At 39.0% G+C, this 22,165-nt stretch overlaps 2 protein-coding genes and 1 long non-coding RNA gene across 9 annotated transcripts in view; 1 reads left to right on the forward strand and 2 right to left on the reverse strand.

Annotated features, from left to right (window-relative positions):
• Nucleotides 1-5,301: 5,301 nt before the first annotated feature.
• Nucleotides 5,302-7,008, reverse strand: HOXB2 (homeobox B2). Its single transcript, XM_066587206.1, has 2 exons — nucleotides 6,650-7,008; nucleotides 5,302-6,319 (listed from the first exon to the last, which is right to left on the reverse strand). The coding sequence occupies exons 1-2, from the start codon at nucleotides 6,999-7,001 to the stop codon at nucleotides 5,697-5,699; spliced, it is 975 nt and encodes a 324-aa protein (XP_066443303.1). The 5' UTR covers nucleotides 7,002-7,008; the 3' UTR covers nucleotides 5,302-5,696.
• Nucleotides 7,009-7,854: 846 nt separating this feature from the next.
• LOC136588185 (uncharacterized) lies at nucleotides 7,855-8,795 on the forward strand. The gene is made up of 2 exons (XR_010787552.1): nucleotides 7,855-7,989; nucleotides 8,352-8,795. It is a non-coding gene; the product is annotated as an uncharacterized lncRNA (long non-coding RNA).
• Nucleotides 8,796-9,782: 987 nt separating this feature from the next.
• The window catches only part of HOXB3 (homeobox B3), a 51,033-nt gene continuing 38,650 nt past the window's right edge, over nucleotides 9,783-22,165 (reverse strand). For 5 of the 7 annotated variants that reach the window (XM_066587203.1, XM_066587198.1, XM_066587199.1 and 2 more), the window contains 3 exons: nucleotides 19,160-19,220; nucleotides 14,401-14,945; nucleotides 9,783-12,287 (listed from right to left, as the gene is read on the reverse strand). In XM_066587203.1, the coding sequence (XP_066443300.1) occupies nucleotides 11,542-12,287; nucleotides 14,401-14,827 (1,173 nt within the window). In that variant the 5' untranslated portion in view covers nucleotides 14,828-14,945; nucleotides 19,160-19,220 and the 3' untranslated portion in view covers nucleotides 9,783-11,541. Of the gene's footprint in view, nucleotides 12,288-14,400; nucleotides 14,946-17,059; nucleotides 17,428-19,159; nucleotides 19,221-20,932; nucleotides 22,067-22,165 lie in introns of those variants that run through there. The other 2 variants (XM_066587201.1, XM_066587204.1) reach the window with 2 other exon arrangements.

Genomic DNA, 22,165 nt, shown 5'->3' on the forward strand with positions numbered 1-22,165 from the left:
AGCTTTTTTTTTTTTTTTCTAGGTTCATTTCTCTCTCTCTCGCCAGACAAAAAATTTGCCATTGACACGCAAGCTGCGTCATGGCGGGGAGGGGCCAAAAACTGTGGCGGGGTCAAACACGGCTTGATGCTCATTCGAGTATCGAGCACCATCGAGTATGCTAATACTCGAACGAGCATCAAGCCCGGCAGAGTATGTTCGCTCAACTCTAATTATAACCATATGTTATCAGTGATTGATCTGTTTTTGATTTTGTATATTTTATTTTCTACTGGAGAAATCTGCCCAAAAGAGAATAATAGCAATACAGAAACAACAACTAGGTAAAAAATAGATTATGCTGTTTTTTTCTGAAAATTAACATAAAAAATATGGTCATGTGATTAGCCCTGTAGTTTTACATTAGCTCTCTATTATGGTCTCCTCAACACAAACCTTATAGGCGGCAAAAATACATTAGTCTCAAAGTGGAATAAAGGCCCTTTTACACGAAACGTTTATAGTTCAAAAATTGTTCAAACAAGCAAAAGAGAATGATGACCGATCCAGCAATGAATGATAAATCGTTCATTTTTTGTTCAGTGTTCATTTTATGCAGGCATAAAAATCATCGTTGGCTCGTTCAGTAATCGTTCAGTTTTAACAGCGCTCATTCAGTTGTTCTCATTCCCTTAAGGCCTTATTCACACGAACGATAAAACGCAGCTAAGTTTGCCGTGCAATAAAATCGCAACCATCTGAACCAATGGTTCCCTATTAGAGATGAGCGAACCTTCTCGGCCACGCCCCTTTTTCGCCCCAAGTACCGCGATTTTTGAGTACTTTTGTACTCGGGCGAAAAGATTCGGGGGGCACCGGGGGTGAGTGGGGGGTTGCAGCGGGGAGTGGGGGGGAGAGGTAGAGAGAGAGGGCTCCCCCCTGTTCCCCGCTGCTAACCCCGCGCTGCCACGCCTCCCCCTGCCCCCCGGCGCCCCCCGAATCTTTTCACTCGAGTACTGAAGTACTCGAAAATCGCGGTGCTTGATCGAGTAATTACTTGAAATGAGTACGTTCGCTCATCTCTATTCCCTATGTATTCATTCAGACGAACGATTTTATATCAGTGCCACAAATAGAGTTAAAATAATGAATGTGAGCGACTGAACGATGTCTCATGTGAACTGCCTGTATAAGCAGGCTGCACGAGCGAACTGACATTGTTTGCTCGATCAAAGAAGAAATCTGCCGGTCTAAAGGGACTTTGAAGCCAGATTCACATAGGCATATTTGTGCGCACAAAATTTGTGTGTGCAACACGCAGTGAATAAAACCCCTTTGTTCACTTGCATGTATTTTCCTGTGCATTTCGGTTACGCAGCATGCTCTACCACAAGTCAATGGGGGTGCGTGAAACACTGCGTAACTGCGCAGGAAAAAGTACACATCTGGAAACCATTAGTTATGACTAGTAATGACTAGTTAGCCATTTCAGTCAGTGCAAATATTTTTGCCACGCGCAAATGAACTAGCCTTGCACGTAGAAAAAGCATAGTAAAATACGCCGATGAGCACGCAAAAAATCATAGTTCATCCAGCAAATTTACAGCGCTCATGCACGCGCTAGTACGCATACACTCAAATGGATCTGGCTTAATAGAAAGGTTAGTTGCATGAAATGTTTTCTCTGCCCACTGCAGTTACTTTGGAAACTTTTGTACAGCTGAAAAGTCTACAGCTGGCTGCCATGTAGTGTATGTTGTTTGCTCTGTACACTCATTCTCCAATGCCAGATTTTTACTCTGTGGTTTGGAGCTTCAGGAGCTTTGTGGATGTGTAAGTAACCACTTTAAATAAACATAATTGGTGTAAACCACAGATCTGAATAGCAAGCAACAGAATACACTCATTCTTTTGTAATTACACACCAGTGTAATATTTCAAGTCTACAACAGCATTGAAAAAAAAGGGCTTCTGTACATTCATCCTCCTGTAGACAGAAACTGGGGGACTGGACGCTAGCATCGCTCATGGTAAGTCTTGGTGCATGCATATATAGGTCAAACATTAGTGTATTGAGTAGGAGGGAAATTGCGAATGGCATCTTAGCACCAAGTTACTTTAGAAAGTCATTATGGTCTGATCAGGTTCTAGTTAAAGGTTTCTGTCAATAAAAGTGTGAATATTTATGCCTGGAAAATAGAGGTGCACTGTAAGCCCCCTGTCCACGGGCGTGATTTCGCCGGCGGTAAATCACCCACGAATCACACCATCTGAAGCTTTCCATAGCATTGCTATGGAAAGTGCTGGCCCCTTGTCCATGAGCGGAGAATCATTGCTATACTCTGCTCGCAGCCGGAAATTCGCAGCATGCTGCGAATTGCCGCGATTCTCCGCTCGCAACCTGTCTGTTAGATAGGCTGACCGGCAGAGATTCGTCTGCGGCTCCTGCTCCCGGGCGGCGGCTCCTGCGGCGGATATCCGCTGCGGGATACCGCAACGCCCGTGGACAGGGGGCCTTATAGTGCTTTAATATGGGATAGAATTAGTCAGCAAGACGCAGCTCAGTTGCAGATTTTGTTGCATATTTAACTGTGGAATGTATTTTGCGGAACATTTTGCCGAATTTCTGGCGTTTTTTAACTGCAGGTGTTAATTGCGGAATTACATCTCCATTGGCTGGGTTTACACAGGGCGAATTTGCCACGGAAATTCCGTCCGTAATTTTGCTGTGGCTGGTCCGCCTGCGGCCGCTAATCCCGGTGTTAGTCAGCCATGTGGACGAGATTTGTCAAAAATTTCGGCCATACGGGAAAGCCAATCCATCGCGGCAAAGCCGGCAGAAGCCAGGGCTGTGGCGTGGATTCCATTGCTGCAGCATGTCTATTTTTTTTTTTTCTTCATTGTGGCCGTGCTGCTCTCTATGGGAGGAGAGTGCTGGCTGCAACAGAAAAGCATGCGGCCAAGCCGCTCCAAAACTTGCGGCTAAGTGCCATGGGTTTTGAAGCTGCACTTTCCTGGCAGAAATCTCGCGTTTTTTCGCTACGGCAAAACCGCAAGATTTCCAGCGGGATTCCGCCCTGTGAGAACCGATGTTAGAAAAACAGAGCAACAATTCCACAAGATGTCTGTCCATCCACAGCAGAAAGCTTTTCCACAGCAGAATTAAATATTGCAGTTTTTATGTAAAGATGCATAGAGTTTAAAACATGTGGCATTAAAGCCCCATAAGGATGATATTGTGATGAAAAATCTCCATGTGCGCTAATTCCGTCTCATGTACAACTCCCTTACTTTTGAAGCACACCATGTTTCCAAACCAGAAAAACCAAATATTCTTCCTCTACCTTTCTATGTGATCCTATGGAGGTTATTACCACATATGGGGCCATCCCCTGGAAGTCCAGCTTGCTCTAAAACAGCTTCAGACACTTTTGGCCTAATCATACTTACTAAACCCTACATCACCTACATTCAATATAACATTAACCTACATCACAATTTTTCATACCAGTATTTAGATTCCAGCCATTTATCCTGCTCAGCAACAGAAATATTCACCTTCTCTTGTGTTTTTTTATATACTAAAGTTACACAATTAAGCTTCTGTTTTCCAAATATCTGATCTAGAGCTACAGTATGAGCTCTATAGAGACACATCCATCAAGGCTGACCCAAGTTCTCTCTGAACCCTAACAGCTGAGAATCAGTCCACTGTCTGTTGTCATTATTTCTTCTGTTGTCATTATTTCCCCATGGAGACCCCTAACAGCCCTGATCTCCCCCACCACAATCATTACTTTCCCCAGTTATTTACATAGGATCGAAACTGATCACTTTGTTTCAGTTGGTTGATCACAGAACTGTTTTAGGCAAACAAGACTGTTATGTCACTGTTAGTGGTGCAAATATTAATATTTAACAACAAAATGTGTTCATCAAAATATTTATCTCATCTATCTAATCATGTGTATCTATTTGTAAATTCTGCTTGTCAAATCTATCCATGAATTCTATCTGTGAATTCTATTCATAAATCCTATCTATCTGTTTGTGTAATCTTTCTAATCATATGTATCTGATTAGAGTTATATCTATTCTATCTGTCAAGTGTATCTGCCTGTGAATTTATATATATATATATATATATATATATATATATATATATATATATATATATATAAAATGTGTTTGTGTAATCTATCTATCTAATCATGTGTATCTATTTGTGAATTCTGTCTCATATCTATCTATCTCATATCTATCTATCTGTCTATCTGTCCATCTATCTATCCCTTTGCTATGAGCAGCCTTTACAATACAGTGATTGTAATAGAACCAGCTGAGCACCTTGATATATGCTCTGTGGAGGTTAATATATCAACACAATTTATGTGAGATGTGAATAGACACGAATGCCCCAATTCCGCTATAATATAAACATTTTACACGAGACGTGTGCATATCTGTATGATCAAATGTACCTCCAGGGGGTTATTTGAAGGCTATTAATATTTTATGCACAGATGTTGTGTAGACTCAGGTTTACTGTGCATCCCAGATTGTCAGAAAACTGGACCCTCATAAGAATGGCGGAGCTCCCCAATTTCTAATAAATTCCCTTACAATCTGCAGCTCGCATCCTGCAATCAGCAATGTTGTATTTGGCTAGACAGCGGAATTTACTATAAAAAGAATGTGGATTGGGGTGTGATTTTTATCTTGGAGGTGTATGCGTGTATGTGTGTGTCTGTGTGTGCATACGTCGTGTTACTGTGTGTATATGTTCTGTGTAGGGGTGTGTGCATGGCAGAGCTTATTGTCTGCAGGCCTCCACCTCCACTTGCAGCGCCATTTTGAGAGCTCTCATCTACTGCTTTCTTCTACACTGTTTTGTCTTCATAATGCTAATTATCAAAATGTTCACATCGACCCCATAGTTAATATCCTAAAAGCTTACATGTAATCATGCTTCATGTTGAGATATAATTACATTTTCATATGCAATATTTGCTCTCAAGAATACAAAGGAGCATATGCAGAATTATCCTTACACTCGCAATGAAACAAAGTGTAATTATATACACCCTGCAGTGAAACTATTACCCGCCCGACAAAACGGACTTTAATATAAATATAATCTGATAGAAATGTATTGGATTTCATGTGATGAAATATTCACCTATGAACAATGTGTTATATTTAAGTAATGATCTGCAGTGTGTATATATATACAGGCAACTATACAATATGCGGTCATCGTACTATGTAACCTGCGAGGATAACTGTGGACACTGGATATCTTAATAATAAAATACATAGAGCCTCAGAATAATTGTTTTTATTAACGTGTCAAAACTGCACACGGAATATTATAAATACATTTCATCTATGAAAATAAAGGCAAATAAATAATTATAAAATAGCTAATAAACCTCAAATAAATATTCTATAACTTAAACCTTGTGCCTAATAGAGCTAAACCAACATCTGATTTCCTGAGACGTCACTAAAGTCATTGACAATAAAAAATCATTTTAGAATTACTAATCCTGATAATTCTCAAAATTTTAATCCCAAAATAAACAGTTATGAATATGCATAAATATAAATAACGATTAGCAATAATCATATTGGATTTCCGAAAAATAAATACATGAATGAAATATATAGAAATTATATCCTACCAAAGGGAAAATAATAATAATAGCAGCAGCTGCTTAAAACTCTAGATTGTGGAGATCTTTGCTGCAAAGTGTGCTAGTGAGAAAGTCGATATCTTCCTGGGAGAAGTGGACGGGACTACTGAGGGAGCCATCTGAAATGTGTAGGCAGGAGTCTGTAGAGAATAAAGTCAGCTCTGACAATAACGAATTGTCCTGGCTTTCTGAGAGCACATTGTCCATGCAACCCACCTCTACTCTCGCCTCAGTCTCACTGGTGGGTGTTGGATACAGGGGGCTTCTTGGATCGGATTCTTTGCCTGAAGGAAGCTCAGACGTGTACGGATCTGTCTCCCTCAAGGAGTCATTGCTGTCTAGTCCTTGCTGGTAGGATGGACTCTCGTCCTCATCATCGCAGTCCTCTAAATTGGAGAAAGTCAGCTCTCCATCCTGCTGGTCTTTGTGTTGAGTCTGTCTCTTGTGCTTCATCCTGCGGTTCTGAAACCAAACCTTGACCTGTCTTTCAGTGAGATCCAGCAGAGCCGCAATCTCCACTCGCCGAGGTCTGCACAGATACTTATTAAAGTGAAATTCCTTCTCTAACTCCAGTAACTGGGTGTTGGTGTAGGCTGTCCTTAACCTCCTGGAGCTGCTGCTAGCGTCCTGGATCCCGGGCGGTTCTGGAGAGATAATCACTGGGTTTAACCATCTAAGCCGCACAACAATTCAATAGCTATTGCACTTCTCCCTATGCAACAGAGCAGTGATTCTGCTTGTCCCTGGCAGAAAGAGGGTTAAACCTCTCTAAAGCTAGTTGCATTAAAATGAAATTATAACATTTGCTACTATCTTCAAGAATGTAAAATATTTACATTGTTCTAGTTTCCTCTATTACATTGTTTCCCGTGCTACACAAATGATACAATGTTCCTTCTGTGTTTACTGCCCACAATAATAATATTATTATATCAACCATAAATAAATAATAGCCCTTTATCCACAAAACAGACCTGCTGGGGAGCCTCCTACACACTCGGGAGCTGGAGGAGATCCTTGGTTGCTTTTCTTCCCTGATTTCTTTTCTTTCATCCAGGGGAACTCTGTAGCCAAATGGCCAGACTGGTGCAAAGACTGTTGGACCAGGCCATGATCTGAACGTTTTTGGCTCTTGGTCCTGGGCTGGCTGCCGGATCCCGGATTCAGGCTAGGGATTGTTTGTTCAAAAGGAGGAGGAATTAATGTCGAGTCCTTGATTGATGAAGTTTGAAATGTCTCCAGGACAGCAGGGAAGGACGTCAGGCACTCTGCAAGCGAAGGCTGGCTGTTTATAAACCCGATCTCCCTCTCAAATTCAAAATTCATGGCCAGCCTAGGGGTGGGAGAGCAAAATATTAAGGGGTCCCAATAATCCCGAGGCCCTATTATTGTATATTGCTGATAAATCAGACGTAGGGGGGTACCCTTGCTGTATTAAACTGGAGCCTGGGCGACTTACAGCCAATTCCTGGTCACATGACTGAAACTGACCAATAGCAGAAAAGGCCTGCTGGAAAAAAAAAGAGTGCATTATCATTGTGAATTAATTCCTATAAATGCGTTGGGGGGTTCCCAAAACTGCTGTTTGTATTCTGCATTTATTATTTGGCAATATAGGTGGTATGAGGGGTAAGTATGGAGGTGCTAACAGAAGAACATTGAGGAAAAGACAGCAGGAAGGTAGCCAGCTACAAAAAAAGAAGAGGAAACATTGCTGGATTTAAAAAAAAAAAGATAAAAGCATTCTCCAGCCAAGAAACTATATTATATTGCATTTAAAATGTTGTCGTTAGGAGGAAAAAGAAATATCCAAGACAAGTGAGAAACACTAGAGGAGTAAATCCTAATCAAGAGGCTGGAGAGGCACAGATTCCTGAGAATGGTGATCAATCTCCAGTGTGAAGGGGCCAGTGTCAGCAAGAATTCCTCCTTTTCTTACTGCAGACATGGGAAACATCCAGAGAAGCCAAACTAAATTCTCATCAGGAAACTGAGGCACAAACCCCAAGAAGGCTGAAAATCTCAACCAAAAAGTCTGAAGCTCCGGCCAGTTTGGTCGTAGCATGGAAACTTTTGTTCCTGAAAAATCTGTGTGGGTGGTGGGTGTAGAGTTAGAATAATCCTGCAAACCTCAGCGAGGATGGAGTGGTCAGAGCAAGAGGACCCCCAGTGCAGATGACTCTAGGTTTTGTTTCCCCAACTTGTTGGATTTTTTGTAACCATAATTCTTAAATATTTACAACATTTTTATTTTTCAGAGCAGAAAATAGAAAGCAGAATGCAGTGCGATTTCACAACATGACACAATGGAGAGGTGAGAATCATTCTGGGTATATATATATATATATATATATATATATATATATATATATATATATATATAATTGTAATGATATCAAGTATGCATAATGGTTGATAGATATGGCATATAAGAATGCTTATATTGTTTCCATTGCTGTATTGCAATACACTGTTAGGTATGTGTATGTGTGCGTGTGTGTGTATATATATATATATATATATAGAATATAAAATATGCGTGTGTAATACATAAAAGCATATAAGCATATTTATATTATCTGTGCATGATTCGTAGATAGATAATTATATATGATAATTTTATATTGTTTGCATTACTGCATTCCGTTTTAACTTTGTGTATTGCACGTTATGTAGAGCTTTCTGGGATTTTGGATACAATGCCTTTCATCTCTTCTCTTTCATTCTCAACGAATCGCCATTTTCCTTGAAGATAAACATGGCGTCCATTGTATTGTAAAGTGTGATCACAAGGAGGGAGTCGTTGGAGTCGATGCATTCTATTCTGGGATACAGTGATACATTCTAAACCGAGTTGGACTTTTCCAATGTTCTCTTCTAACAGCCAAGAGCAAATAATAAGTGTAATTTAATGTACAGACTGCCGGGTGTCTGTATTGCTTGAGAATTACAGCTGGCACAGTTTTAATGAGGACTGAAGCAAGAACATATCTGCTACTAGAGGACAGATCCATAGACTATACAACAATGGACATATAATTCTGGGGCAAACGTGATATTTTGTTACGTGCTTAATTTCTTTGCACCTCAACCTGTATATTAAACGTTATCTATATATTGCGCACTTGTCTGAACAGATGTTTTCTTCTGCACATTTTTTACATTTCTTTGTACATTTCAAGCGCTCCAAGAGGCCATATTAACACCGTCCCCGACTTGCTACCATTAACCCCTATGGTCCCACGCTTCCTACAACTGTAATTTTATCTCAATGCCTGATACGCTCACTCTCACTTTTTCTCCTTCATGTCTATGCTATCACTATAATCATCTCTCTGTTATTGTTCTTTTTACACTTTTTACTTCTCCCTGTAATTATGTTAACCCATGCATTGTTTTTCATGATTGCCTGGCTGGATAGTGTATTTATTACATCGAGTTCGAATTTAATGTTTATTATATAATGTAAATTAATTATTTAAGTAGAATATAAAAGAAAATAAAACGTCCTATTTTAATTTTAGCACAAGCATAGAAAAGAAAACAATTATTTCTGGTATGGCAAAATAACAGTCCTTTTAGGTCAAGAAACTAGTGGCAACCCAATTTGTAGTACTCAGTACCATGCTTAGGTGCTATAATATATTGAAAGGATAAATTGGGATCATCATTATTTTTATATTATTACTGTTATTGTTATTATTATTATTCCTAGCCAGAACAAGCAAGCACCATTGCTGCCTGCATGGAACATACATAAGGTTCAATTGCTTCTAATGTCTTGCCAGTATTTCAAGTTCCAGTAAATATATATTTATAGTCTGTGTGTTAGTTGCCACCCTCCCCCACAATCCTCTTCTTGTATGCTGAAAAGTAAGTTTACATAGATATACAATCACCAGAAGACATGGGTCTGTGCTTTCTCATATTCTTTCTTTCTTTTTACATTCAACAAACAGCTCAAACTGCGACAATTCCATATAGGCAGATTAATAATTAGGAGCAAATATTGACATTCCTAAATTCAAGCATATACAAAACTCAAGCAGGCTGTCTGGTAAACTGGCCCCAGTCTGTCCCATGATCTGAACTTACTAATACATGAAGCAGATTTTATAACACAAAGTTTATTCCAGAATTTGTTTTATAACAGACATTTTTTTTGCAAATAAAATGACCTACAAGGAACAAAGAGTTCTCCAGAGGGTTTGTGCAGCCTCCCTATTCATGGCTAGACAATAACAGCTGGATGAGTCTTTCCATGCCTCCAGTAGGAGTAGTTACATTACCCATTATTACAAGAAAACAAACTAACATCTTTCTAAAATACTAGAATTAAATAGGCAATATTTTACAATGACAGGGAAACACAACCTTTAGAACAAGAAAATACAAAAAGTACATTTTCCTTCTTAAATTTCATAAATACGTTAATATGCTGGATAAATAATACAAAAATGAGAAAAAAAATAATTGTTTCAACGGATTCCATAAGCAGCATTAATAAATATTTCTACGCATAACCAAACAAGCCTGGCAAATGTCCAGGATTGAATGAGAGCCCGTCCACACTGGCATGTTCATGCCTGTTTCACGTATGTGACAAATGTACATAAAAAGCTGTGTATAAACGTATGTATTTTAAGCTTACATTTACGTTTTTAACATTTTTTTGCACGGTATACATTTTGATCTGTTTTTATATGGAAAAACATATGTTTTACACTGTAAACTATTTTTTTCTTAATAAAGTTCTATGGTTCAATTTTTTTTTTCCTTGATCACAAAAAACGTATACATTAAGGGAATGGAAACATACAGCTATATGTGTCCATACATTTTCTATTCACTGCAATGTTGAAGAAAATGTATACATTTCCATATATTTTTTTGGGGGGGGGGATGGGAAAGCATAGTAGGCTATGCTTTTCAGTCCCACAAAAATGCTTTGCTAAATGTAGTCAAACGTATGAATTGGTTGAGTAAATTTAACTCATTATAGCCTATGGATCCTTGAAACACTACATTTTCATCCATTATTTGGACTAAAAACGTGAGCGTTTCATGGATAACCATATGCCAGTGTGGATGGGCCCTAAGCTGGGCCTTCGGGCTGCTCTCACCCTTGTAAACTCGGAAGTGCAAGCGAGATGTCCACACAGATAGCTTAGCAAACACTGAGCAGAATTCACTGTGCTTAGATTGGTGAGCAGACATCTCCTAGTATAGTATAGTATACTATTATATACCCTGTATTCACGATAAGACGGGAGTATTATTTTTGGCCTTGAGGAAAGGCCTACAGTTATTGGACTTTTGTTTTTGGAACCCATATATTCTAACAGAGAACTGACACCAAAAATCAATGATCTAGATCGTACATTGTTCTTTTGATCTTAAGGCCTAGGTTCCTACCACTACAAAGCAATATTCCTCCTGTAATAACATGTGATCAACTATGAGCATACAGTACATTGTGTTCATCTAACAAAATGATCCAGGTAGTCTGTCGAGGTCTTACTAACATGTCCAAGCCTATTGCTGACCAGGATTTTTGTCGTACAGTACACTACTAGTGGGCTACTAATAGGATGGAATAACAAATGCCAATTACATGGGCCAATATTATTCCACACAATATAATACTAACAATAAATCAGTCCCCATTAAGCAAAAGCACAGCCTTTAGAAGCACTTGTATTGATATTTATGTGGTTAAATTACAGTGCATATTAGAATCCTGTAATATCCAGAATGTAAAAAATGTAAAAAATACAATAATAACCATCAAAACAAATGCTTCTTGTTGATGTCTAGGCAGTGCCTTCGCTCAGCGCCCTTATAGTCTAAACATTTCCTCATTAAATCACAAATGGGTCAGTTTAGGGGCTTCCTGGATCCTTCCCTGATGATGCGATGAGAGCTCTGTGTAAGTTGGGTGGGGTTCACAAGGTGCATGATGCTGGCTGGTTGGCATGGATGGGGCGCCACTATAGTCCATGCTATTGGGCTGGTGTGCAAGGTGGTTTAGACCATACATGGAAGGGCCTTGTGCTGGCACAGAATCCACATAGTTCCCCCCAACATACACTGGGCTCCCTTGCATACTGGGAGAGACATAGCTGGCTCCATTCCCTTGTAGGCCATGGTGATCATACTCTGGAGCTGTGTTTCCATACTTCTGTTGGGAAGGACAACCTTTTGCTGGGGTCTGGTAGTAGGCATTTTGGTGGGGTTTGTTATTAAAGGGAGGTGGGGAAGGTGCCTCATAATTTGCAGTCATTGAGTGCATGGATCCCAGGAAGCCTGCAGAGGATTGCATGGTCAAAGGTGGAGTGCTAGTTGGCGAAGGTCCTCCTGAGGATGATGACATCCCTTTTACCTTTTGATCTTTCTTATACTTCATTCTGCGGTTCTGGAACCAGATTTTGATTTGCCTCTCACTGAGATTAAGCAGATTTGCCATTTCCACCCTTCTGGGTCTGCACAGGTAGCGGTTAAAGTGAAACTCCTTCTCCAGCTCCACAAGCTGTGCACTTGTGTAGGCCGTACGTGCTCTCTTTGAGGCAGAGGAACCCGGGGGGCTCCTGTCACCACTGCAGCTTTCTGTCGCTTCAAATGAAATAAAAGATAATTACTACACTCAGAAATTGAAAGCATTATTCTATAATAAATTCTCTAACATGCTTTGCCCAGACCTGGCCTTTCCCACATTAGTCTGCACTTCATAAGCCTGGCATTTATTAAGAGCTCTGCCCCACAAAGCTGCCCTGCTGTATGGAGATTTGATCAAGCAGTGTAGGCAGTTGCATTATGACCTTTATCTATGATTCAATTATTATTTCTTCACAGATAGCTAACAACACATAAAACAGCCTCGGGTATTGGGCATCACATTTGCTGCCACTGTAACCTGCATAAACAAAAGTATGATTAGGGAGTACAGTGCAGAATTACCCAACTATTGGATAGATTATTGTTGTGGTTGTTTGTTTTTCAATAATAGATTGGAAAAAAGATTTATTTGTAAACAAAATCCATACTGTATATTAAGGAGCTCACAATAGACAATAAATAATGGAATGGAAGTAGTCACTGATTTACCATGAAATATTGCTTAAAGGGACTATATCACCAAAAAAAGTTTTACTACTTAAAATCAGATAGTAGTGAGACATTTCCCATTTTTCTCATCTGTTTTCATTTTCTGATTGTAGATTTTTTATTCTGTTGTCTGTACTTGATTATTGGGGCTGCCATCTTGCCTGAGCTGTGTTTAACAGCACTTGGAGATATGCTTTACAGCAGTCTCATAATCCATTCACACAATGGACATGAACTGACCCATTGACTTTTATTGGAGATTGTTCTAGGCATGTTCTGTGACCTGTACAGAGGTTATTTTGCAGGGAGAGGGGGTAGATGGTCACAGCTGATCACCTATTGTAAATAGTAGATCATGTGTTATCTATATATAGTTATTTTATTGTAAAGTTTTTTGCGCACGTTTTCTGCATTACAAGTTCCACAAAACTCGCACTGAAATAGGCCCTAATTGTTTTCAATGGGTCTAGTAACATATGTAATTTTTCTTTCAAAGCAATGCCACAAGATACAAAATTCGCAGCATGTTCTATTTTTCTGAGAATGGCTGAAATCTCAGCCATTGTTGTGATACGATTATTCATTTTTCCTATTGAAAATACATGTAATTTTCCCTGCATTAAAACCGTACATGAAAATTGCATGTTCCTCGATGAAATGCAATTTTCTCGCAAATTGCAACGCACCCCTCAGTGAACATCACTATTTTACAAGCACGGTATTGATTTGAATTTCTTGAACTGATATCGCGTTCCCTCTAAGGGTGCATGCACACAGGCGCGTTTCATGTGCGAGTTCCATCTGATTGCAATTTTGACGGAACTGGAAGTGAAAAGAACACAAGTATTTGAATCTTTCTATTCACATGAGTGATTTTTTTTTAAATCTCAGACTGATGGTTCAAAATAGAAAAGACACTGCATATCCTGTTTTGGGGTAATTCTTGTTTAAGAATTGCCTACTATTTTCTTAGGCAGGCAAAATAAAAATTGCATCACATTCACGTATAAATGCGGGTTTCATGTGAGTGCAATATCATTTTTCTGTCTTTACTATTGAAAAAACATGCGGTTTCATGCGCATAAGAAACATGTGGAAATTCCCATGTATAGTGATTGCACTCGCCCATGTGTATGTACCCAAATCTTGCCTGTGATTTTAAGTGAGATAACTGTTGCAAAGCTTTCTCTTCAAATGAGGGTTCAACAGACTAATAGTAAGCTGTGTGGTAAGTGTAAAAAATGCAGTTTAAAAAAAAAAATTCTAAAAATATAAATTGTGAGTAAACATTTAAAAACCAAATCAAAAATTCATTCAAAAATGTGTTTAATACAAAAATGTGATTCATATAATATGTATTTTTTTATGACACTTTCCCTTTAAAAGTAAGTGAATCCCCTGGAAAGATCTACTATTATACTTCAGAGATATGTATTTCATTGTTTTAGATACTTGGGATAAAATAGTAATGGTGGGGCACATATTTTTCAGAACTTCTGGCCATTAATCCCATTGAGGAATACTAGTGGCTGCTCCCAGTCACCAATATAGATACCACTGAACTGCATTGTAACTAGAGAAAGCATATACTGACGCAATGTGTGTATGGTGGCTTAAGTACCTGTGGCAGGGGGGCTGGATTTCTGCTTGGAGTTTTGCCTGGACTCTTTCATCCATGGGAATATCTGTTTGCTGGTTGAATTGGAAGGAACCTGTGTTTTTACCGATGAGGACTTGGCTCCAGACTGGGCGCTGGTACTACTGTTACTGGGAGTTGCAGTGGGGTTCGGTGGAGGGGAGAGAGAAGAGGCCTGGTGGTGCTCAGATGACAGGCTTGGCCGCATGCAGCTTCCATTTATGTTTTTAGGTTTAGCCAATGAACTATTGTGTCCCAGGGATTGCAAGGAACAAGATGAACGCTGGAAATCATTGTCGAGGTGAGAAGAAGTCGCAAAAGGCTGCTGTGGCCCTTCATAACCCAGACCGCCAGCCTGGTACGAGTAGCCTCCAAAAAGAGTGGGGTTGTCATAGTAGGATGCTTTCTGCATCTCCTGGATCCCCAAAACGTGTTGTCACCTACTCGGAGGGTGTCCCCACCCTTACAGAATAACATTGGCACCCCGCAGTCACCTGGCACGGATATCCTTTGTTTTTCTTGAAGCCAACCTAGGAGAACAAAAACACAAAGCACACATTTATAATGTCTACTCTATTACAAAGGCTGCAAACCATTTACCAGAACAAAACCATATTTATAACATTTCCACTGAAATATAGGTATATAATCTAATTATTATAGTTATTTCTTGGCTGATTTACATTAGAATCAGCACATTAGTTACAATAATCACAATTTATAAAGAGCGCAAATATATTCTGGTTATATATAAGGGTCGGAGAGCTCTTTTAATGACACGAAGCACATAATTTATATCAGCAGTTTAAGCAAGAGGCATTATTTCATCCAAAGAAATATATACGAGAGCAGAAAATAAACCTAAACCTCCCACTCCACAATGCTGGAGCTTACCTCGAAGAAACATTCTTAAATCCTGCATGATAAACATTGAAACTCTTCTTGTCTTTTTATCTTTCGTTTTTAGCGTGCAAATAAAAATCTTTTTAAACCAGAAAAACTAGCAAAAGCTGCCTGCACTCGGAGAGTTCATCTATAGCAGAAGAATCCAGGATAATAGCTGCTGTCCTGAGCCCACTGCTATGATGTATGAGGGTCAACCGAGCAGCCGGGAGACCTTAAACAGCTCCACAATTCCTTTTATTCCTCATCAGCACAAAAACAACAACAGGATCTCTCTTTGTGCTGGAAACATTTTAGCTGCATTTTCAATGTTGCAATGTTTAATTTGTAGGCCTCCTCTAATAAACACAGTGTAAAATATATATTTAATGTCCAAGCAAAGAGGTATCATCTTATAGGTTAAATACAATGCGATTAAAGCATGTAAGAAATGCCCTGCCACAACTGCACCCTGTGATTTGTGTATAAAATATACAAGTGAATCCATATCTATCTATCTATCTATCTATCTATCTATCTATCTATCTATCTATCTATCTATCTATGCACTGGTATATGTGCACAAATCACAGTGTGCAGCAATGCCAGTGTATTTCTTTCAACTCTCACGCATCCTTTATTTGTATTTTACCCATAGAATACTCTACTCTTTATATGTATATATATAATATTTTTTTAATATATATACTTTTTGTTTTGCCTGTGGACAGCATTTGCAGTGAGTGCCTGTTCTGCTCTGTCGCAGGAGGCCTTGTTATTGTGCGGCACTAAATATTGTGACCACATGTGTTGTTTCGTGTGAGATAATAAAACGTTTGGAATCATATAATAATGTCAGATAGGAAGGGAGAGAGAAAGGTAGACTCTCTGGGTCTGAGCAGCTCTTGCTTCTCATCTCTCCACACGTCACAAATGTCCCTCATTTATCTTTGTCGGAATCCTAATTATTTACTCCAAGGAATTGTTAAAGAAAATCTCTCTACCTGAATAATAAATATTAAATGCTATGCTGTTCCAATTAGCTGACACTGCCCCCATCTTCTCAGACACATGAAAACGATTTTTGCATTTTATTTTCAGCATATAATATGAGCATGATTATTTATATATGTAATTTTGTTTATGTGGTGATTACAAATTATAGGGAGATAATGAAAAAAAGGCTTAGATGGTCCTTGATTTTATATATATATTTATGTATATACCAAAAAGCATGTAAGCCTTTTTTTCATTATCTACCTATAATTTTAACATAATTTTTAATTATCGTATATTATATACTATATGATACTGCATATACTATATATTATATTAGTTCATCAGTGTATATGTATATGCATATAGACACGTATCATTCAATTTTCTATAGGAAGCAACATTGTCTTTTTGCATTTAAAGAAGGAAACACAATGATGAAGAATAAAAGTGTCAATATTAGCGGGTGACAAAGCATAAGACAATAGGCGCAGGCTGTGCGCACCTTGATGGGGCTGTCTGGCCACAAGTCTCTATGACAGAAATATAGCTCTTGTATTGCTACATGAAATTTCGATAATTCACATAAACAGATTGCAGTAAATAGATGTTTAATGAGTAGCTAAGAAATAGGGAAAGTGTGTGAGCGGAGGGGAGCTAAAGGCAGCTGTGAACTCTTCTTGAACCGAGATTGCAGTCATATGGTCATAAATCACTGGGACACAGACTCCGCCATTCACTGATAGACTATTTGGGTCCAGCTTACCTTAGCAGACTCTGAAGAGCAAACCACTAGCAGACATCATATATATCCACTTCCAGCGCAATCAATAGGCAGCGAGTCCTCCCTGGCAGCCTGGCGAGAAGCATGAGGACACGGGCAGGGGAGTGTGAGGCTCTTGGAGAAGGCAGAGCTGGAAGAAGATCCGTGCTAATCTCAGGGCTTTCAATGGACAAGCTGAAGCTTCAAGGCTGCCCTATACACCGCCCTACTCTCCCTGCTAACAATGGCCTCAGCTCCTCAGCTTGTTCCATCCGCAAAAACTGTGCATTCTCCTGCCAATATCTTCCAATGTGCCAGCAATAAGGCGACGAGATAATTACACCAAAATCACCATTTGCTTTTTACACAACAAGTCATCGGCTGTTAATGCTCTAAACACAGCGTCACCACTGAGGGATTATGCTAATTACAGACGTGGACAGAGGCCTAGTCTTGGAGGTAGCAAAGAGCTTTCTCTTCTACTGCTCAATTAGGTGCCAGTCTATGCTAATAGACCATTTGAACTCACCTACGCCGTGTGTTAGGTTCTGGCTTCCTTTTTTCATCCAGAGCGTCTAGATGTTTGCACAGCCATTGCAGTTTAACCCCTGCAACACCACTGGGGCATGCAATGCATTACCAGCAATACTTGGCAAGTAAATTTGGCATTACAGGGGTTAATATACACTGTTCTCGCCTTCCCTTGAGGTATATTATATACATTTATTAATAATGCATATTAGTGCTATGAGATCTACGTAGGATATAATAGGTATAGCAAATATTTCTTTAGACCTAGAGAGGCATTACCCGGCCTTGTAAGGGGATGTCAGCAATATGACAGGTCACATACACATAAGTACCTACATATAGAGATGCAAGAATTCCTTGCAGTTGTAGTGTGTACAGTGATTCCTGGACAGCTCATTCAGGTTTATATAGCGCTCCCTGGAGTCTAACCCTTTCATTACCACATGACAATGAGGAAATCAGGCTGATAGAGAGTTAAAGCACTGGATGTGTGGAGGTGTCTATGGAGACAGGAGAGGTGTGTGCAGCACCTGGCATGGCTCAGCAGGGTCCTTGCTTGATTTCCTGCTGTGCTATATCACTTTAAGCACTAGGGTTTACTCTGACAAATAAAAGTAGTTTACTGCAGTTTCCCTTTGATATAAATAAATGGGTGTTTAGAGTTTACAATCCTTTGCACAGTAGGCAAATAGCTGAATTTGACATATGGAGTGCATACTTTCCAAGATTAAAGATAGATGGATAGGTAGGTAGATAGATAGATAGATAGATAGATAGATAGATAGATAGATAGATAGATAGATAGATAGATAGAGTTGAAGTGAACTGCATGGTGTCTACTACATGTTCTGAAGTAGGAAAGAATAACAACATCATTCAAATACCATTAAAAAAATCTATCTGTATACTTAGTCCAAATATTTCGAGTTAAAATCATGTTTCAAAAAAATGTGAATTTGGGCCATTGTGAGATTATAGAAACAAAAAGCACTGCAAATTAGAGAGCTAATGTTCAAGGGCACCAGTTAATTTGATCGATCTATCTATCTATCTATCTATCTATCTATCTATCTATCTATCTATCTATCTATCTATCTATCTATCTATCTATCTATCCATCATTTTGCATGGTAATGATCAAACTTTAACAAAAAATTCTATTGCACACTGTCCTCTCACATCATTTAGGTAGATGGACAATTGTGGGCTGTCCTAGCTTATCATCCACTCATCTGACCAGTAGTCACTGATACCTCATGAGAATAAAGTATTTGATACCTAAGTGCTATAACTCAGTTCCACTTGACAATCATTATGGAACTGACAACGAATTTGTTCTATACAACTTTGTGTGAGGCTCTTCTGGTTATGATTGGCCTATCAGTATCAAGGCTGTGAAACCCTACAATAGTTTTTTTTTTGGTTGGTTTTATAAGATCTTCCAATATTTTAGCAATTTATCATTCTCATACTGTCTACATATTCACACTATTTGATTCACATCCCACTTTGCTTCTACAGTCAAATAAAACCATATTAATATCATATTAATTAGCAAATCATTGGACTTACCAGGTTAATAGTCGTGTCCAATAAATATCAAACTTCAATAATAATGGACAGGAGAAGGTGCCTGCAAAATCAGAGACACAAAGTTAACTTAGTCCTAAACAATCCCACTGAGCAGGTTTACTATATTTCTCTTACGCCAGTTTCAGACAAGCATATGGAAACACGTCCGTAATACAGATCCGTATTACGGATGTGTTGTAGATGACATTACAATCTTACTTTGTTAGTATTTTGGGGGTATTTGCCTCCCTATATTTTATTTACTACTGGGCAAATACTGATCAGTATTTGTCCACAAAAACGCAGAATATAGGTTATGTTGCGGTTCTAAAAAACAGTCATAAAAAATACAGCTATGTGAATACAAAGATTTACATTAGCCCCATATTATGGTCCGAAAAACACGGACCAAATACGGAGATAATATATGCTGGTCTGAAAGCAGGCCTTAAGGTATATTTACACAAATGGACCGAAACTGGACAGAAATAAAGCATAGTATTTTAAATGGTTTCATTGACGAATGTGATTTTTTCAATCAGACAAGCAATCTAACCAAAAGAAATTGTAGTGTGTCCTATTTTGATGCAATTTTCAGACAAAACCTCTATTCAAGCCTATGGGCATGTTTAAAAAAATGGATTGGACTCATTTGATGCAACCGAAATTCATTTTTATTGTATGTAACCATGGTAACCTTTACAAAAGTGTGCAGAACCAGGAAGTGTGCAAAAGCCATCATGTTTTATTTTTTATGCGCATAAAAATTGGATGCAAAAGGGATGAAAATCACACAGAAAAGATTGCTGAAAGGCATAAAAAATTGTGTGAAAATCGCATGAAAAATTGGTCAGACGTTTCAGAACTGAAAAAAGGCACCATGTGAATATACCCCTAGTGTGCATAACTGCATATGTAGCATATAGAACAGTATTAAGGATGGGCTTACATACAGCATTTTGGGGGGAAATACACTTGCAGTTTTTTTTGAGCCAAAGCCAGAAGTGGATTAAAGAAGGCTGATAACTATAAAGGAAGGCTTTTATTTCTTCCTGCTGTCTGTACTTTTGGCTTTGGCTAAAAAAAACTGCAAATGCTGTTGGTGAAACCACCCTAAGACCCATCTATAGTAACATTGGAATCTCCAGAACTTCTAATTTTACAATATGTACCAGTAGGCCGCTGCAGGATGTATGTTGCATGAAAAGACATAGGAAGTAACTGGGGCCTGCTAGTTTACATATATAATTTGCTCTACAAGATTCTAATTGCAAGAAGCACATAGTGAATGGAGAAGTGTTAGGTGTAATATATTACACACAATGCTGTATATTCATTGTGGCAGGCACGTGGTTTCCTTTGACTACTATGATATATATCAAATCTCATCTATAATGTTTCTTCAGCCTGTGAGTTACTGGTCTTTAAATATTATTAGCCCACATTTATACCCTGTGTAAAACCATCACAAATCACTGTGACCTCCGCAAGCATGGGCTGGTGGCTATATATCCTTTATTACACGTGGCACCAGGCTACAGAACACAGCACGGCCAGTTAATTATTCATTTCCCCACTAGATTAAAGAGAAAAGTTATTACTTATGATGAAAAAAAGCCTGGAAGGTAGTTGCACAATTGTAACGAATCGGCACCAAAGCCTTGCAATTAACCATCCTTGTGTACACATCATTCTGCACCATCTGACATTAGGAACAATAATATTGCTAACAGGCAGCTAGAAAAATACACCTAGATGTGTTCATTCACTCACCTTCTTAGAGGATCAGCTTTACAGACAATCATTCGAGCTTGCATTGGCATGTAGGGCCTCACCCAACCTCCTAAAAGGTCACCTCTCCAGCAAAGGGGTCATTGCTGGTGAGATTGGTGGGAGAGCGACTCATTGATCAAGTGCACTGCTCAGATCGTCCCAGTGATGGCCAGAAAGGTTGGGAGAGCATTAGGGTGCCAGAAGTTTTGTGGGTGTTCTCTGCATTTGGCCGCGATCTTGCCTGTTCGCTTTCATCTCCAGGGCCCGGACAATGTCTTGAGGTGGGTGAAAACCCGAGAGAACTGAACTCAACCAAGGAATGTGAGGAGGACAGGATAAGAGTAGATAAAATTCCAGTTTCTACTCTTCAAAGCTCTGCATCTGCGGGAAGCTTGGAGTCCACTGCTCTAAACTGATAACCTGACTCTGCACTTTGCTAAAGGGTCTAAGGGGAGGTGGGTTGGCTCACACCCACGCTCCATATTAACCCAGCCAAGAGAAGTTCCTGGCTGGATCCCACTCACTTCCACCAGGAATATGCCACCATTAATGGTTATGGTGTCCTCTAGAATAAGATGGTTGCAAAACAAAAGTGAGGAGTCAGAACAAAGTGAAGAAGATTCCTATTTTAGTGTCTTAAAATTTACCAAAATGTTTTCACTAACCTAACAAGTGATATTTTGTCCCATCAACCTCTAAACTTTCTGGAAAAAGTTTTGATTATCCCCTTATGTGGAATTAATAGCAACCGAAGTTGATTTTTTTTCTTGCAGACTTCTCTAAATACTTTCTCTCTCCCTTCTGAATTTTGGAAGTTAATTTTCAACCAGACTGGAAGACCTCTGGTTGTTAATGTTTAACAGAGTATCTATGTTCTTATTGTTCTGTCGCCTCTTTGTAAGGTTACTAAATCATAGGTCACAGCTTTGACTATTTTGGACCTAGAAGCGACAAGTATTGACTTTACATTTCTGGCGTCCCATTATTTGGAGTTCATTATTGAAGCCTCACTTGACACGATTTACACATCATCCTTGTAATAAGTGGATAACGCAGGCACTAAATACTGTATCTTTACCAAGTATAAAACGATTTTATGACCGTAAATCTATTGATGAGAAACCCATGCAAACACAACCATAAACACCCTCATATATAGAGAGCCTCACACACCTCTGATGATACAAACTACACACAGATAGTAAGGGTGCACTCATACTAGCATTTTGTTTT

The sequence above is a fragment of the Eleutherodactylus coqui genome, chromosome 13 (genome assembly GCF_035609145.1).
Source record: "Eleutherodactylus coqui strain aEleCoq1 chromosome 13, aEleCoq1.hap1, whole genome shotgun sequence".
Classification (NCBI taxonomy): Eukaryota; Metazoa; Chordata; class Amphibia; order Anura; family Eleutherodactylidae; genus Eleutherodactylus; species Eleutherodactylus coqui.

Excerpts from the sequence above, each read along its gene's own strand:
- HOXB2 (XM_066587206.1), bottom strand. The coding sequence starts at position 7,001 with ATGAATTTTGAATTTGAGAGGGAGATCGGGTTTATAAACAGCCAGCCT. Across the intron at positions 6,320-6,649 it reads TGTAGGAGGCTCCCCAGCAG|AACCGCCCGGGATCCAGGAC; the intron begins GTCTGTTTTGTG and ends TTATCTCTCCAG.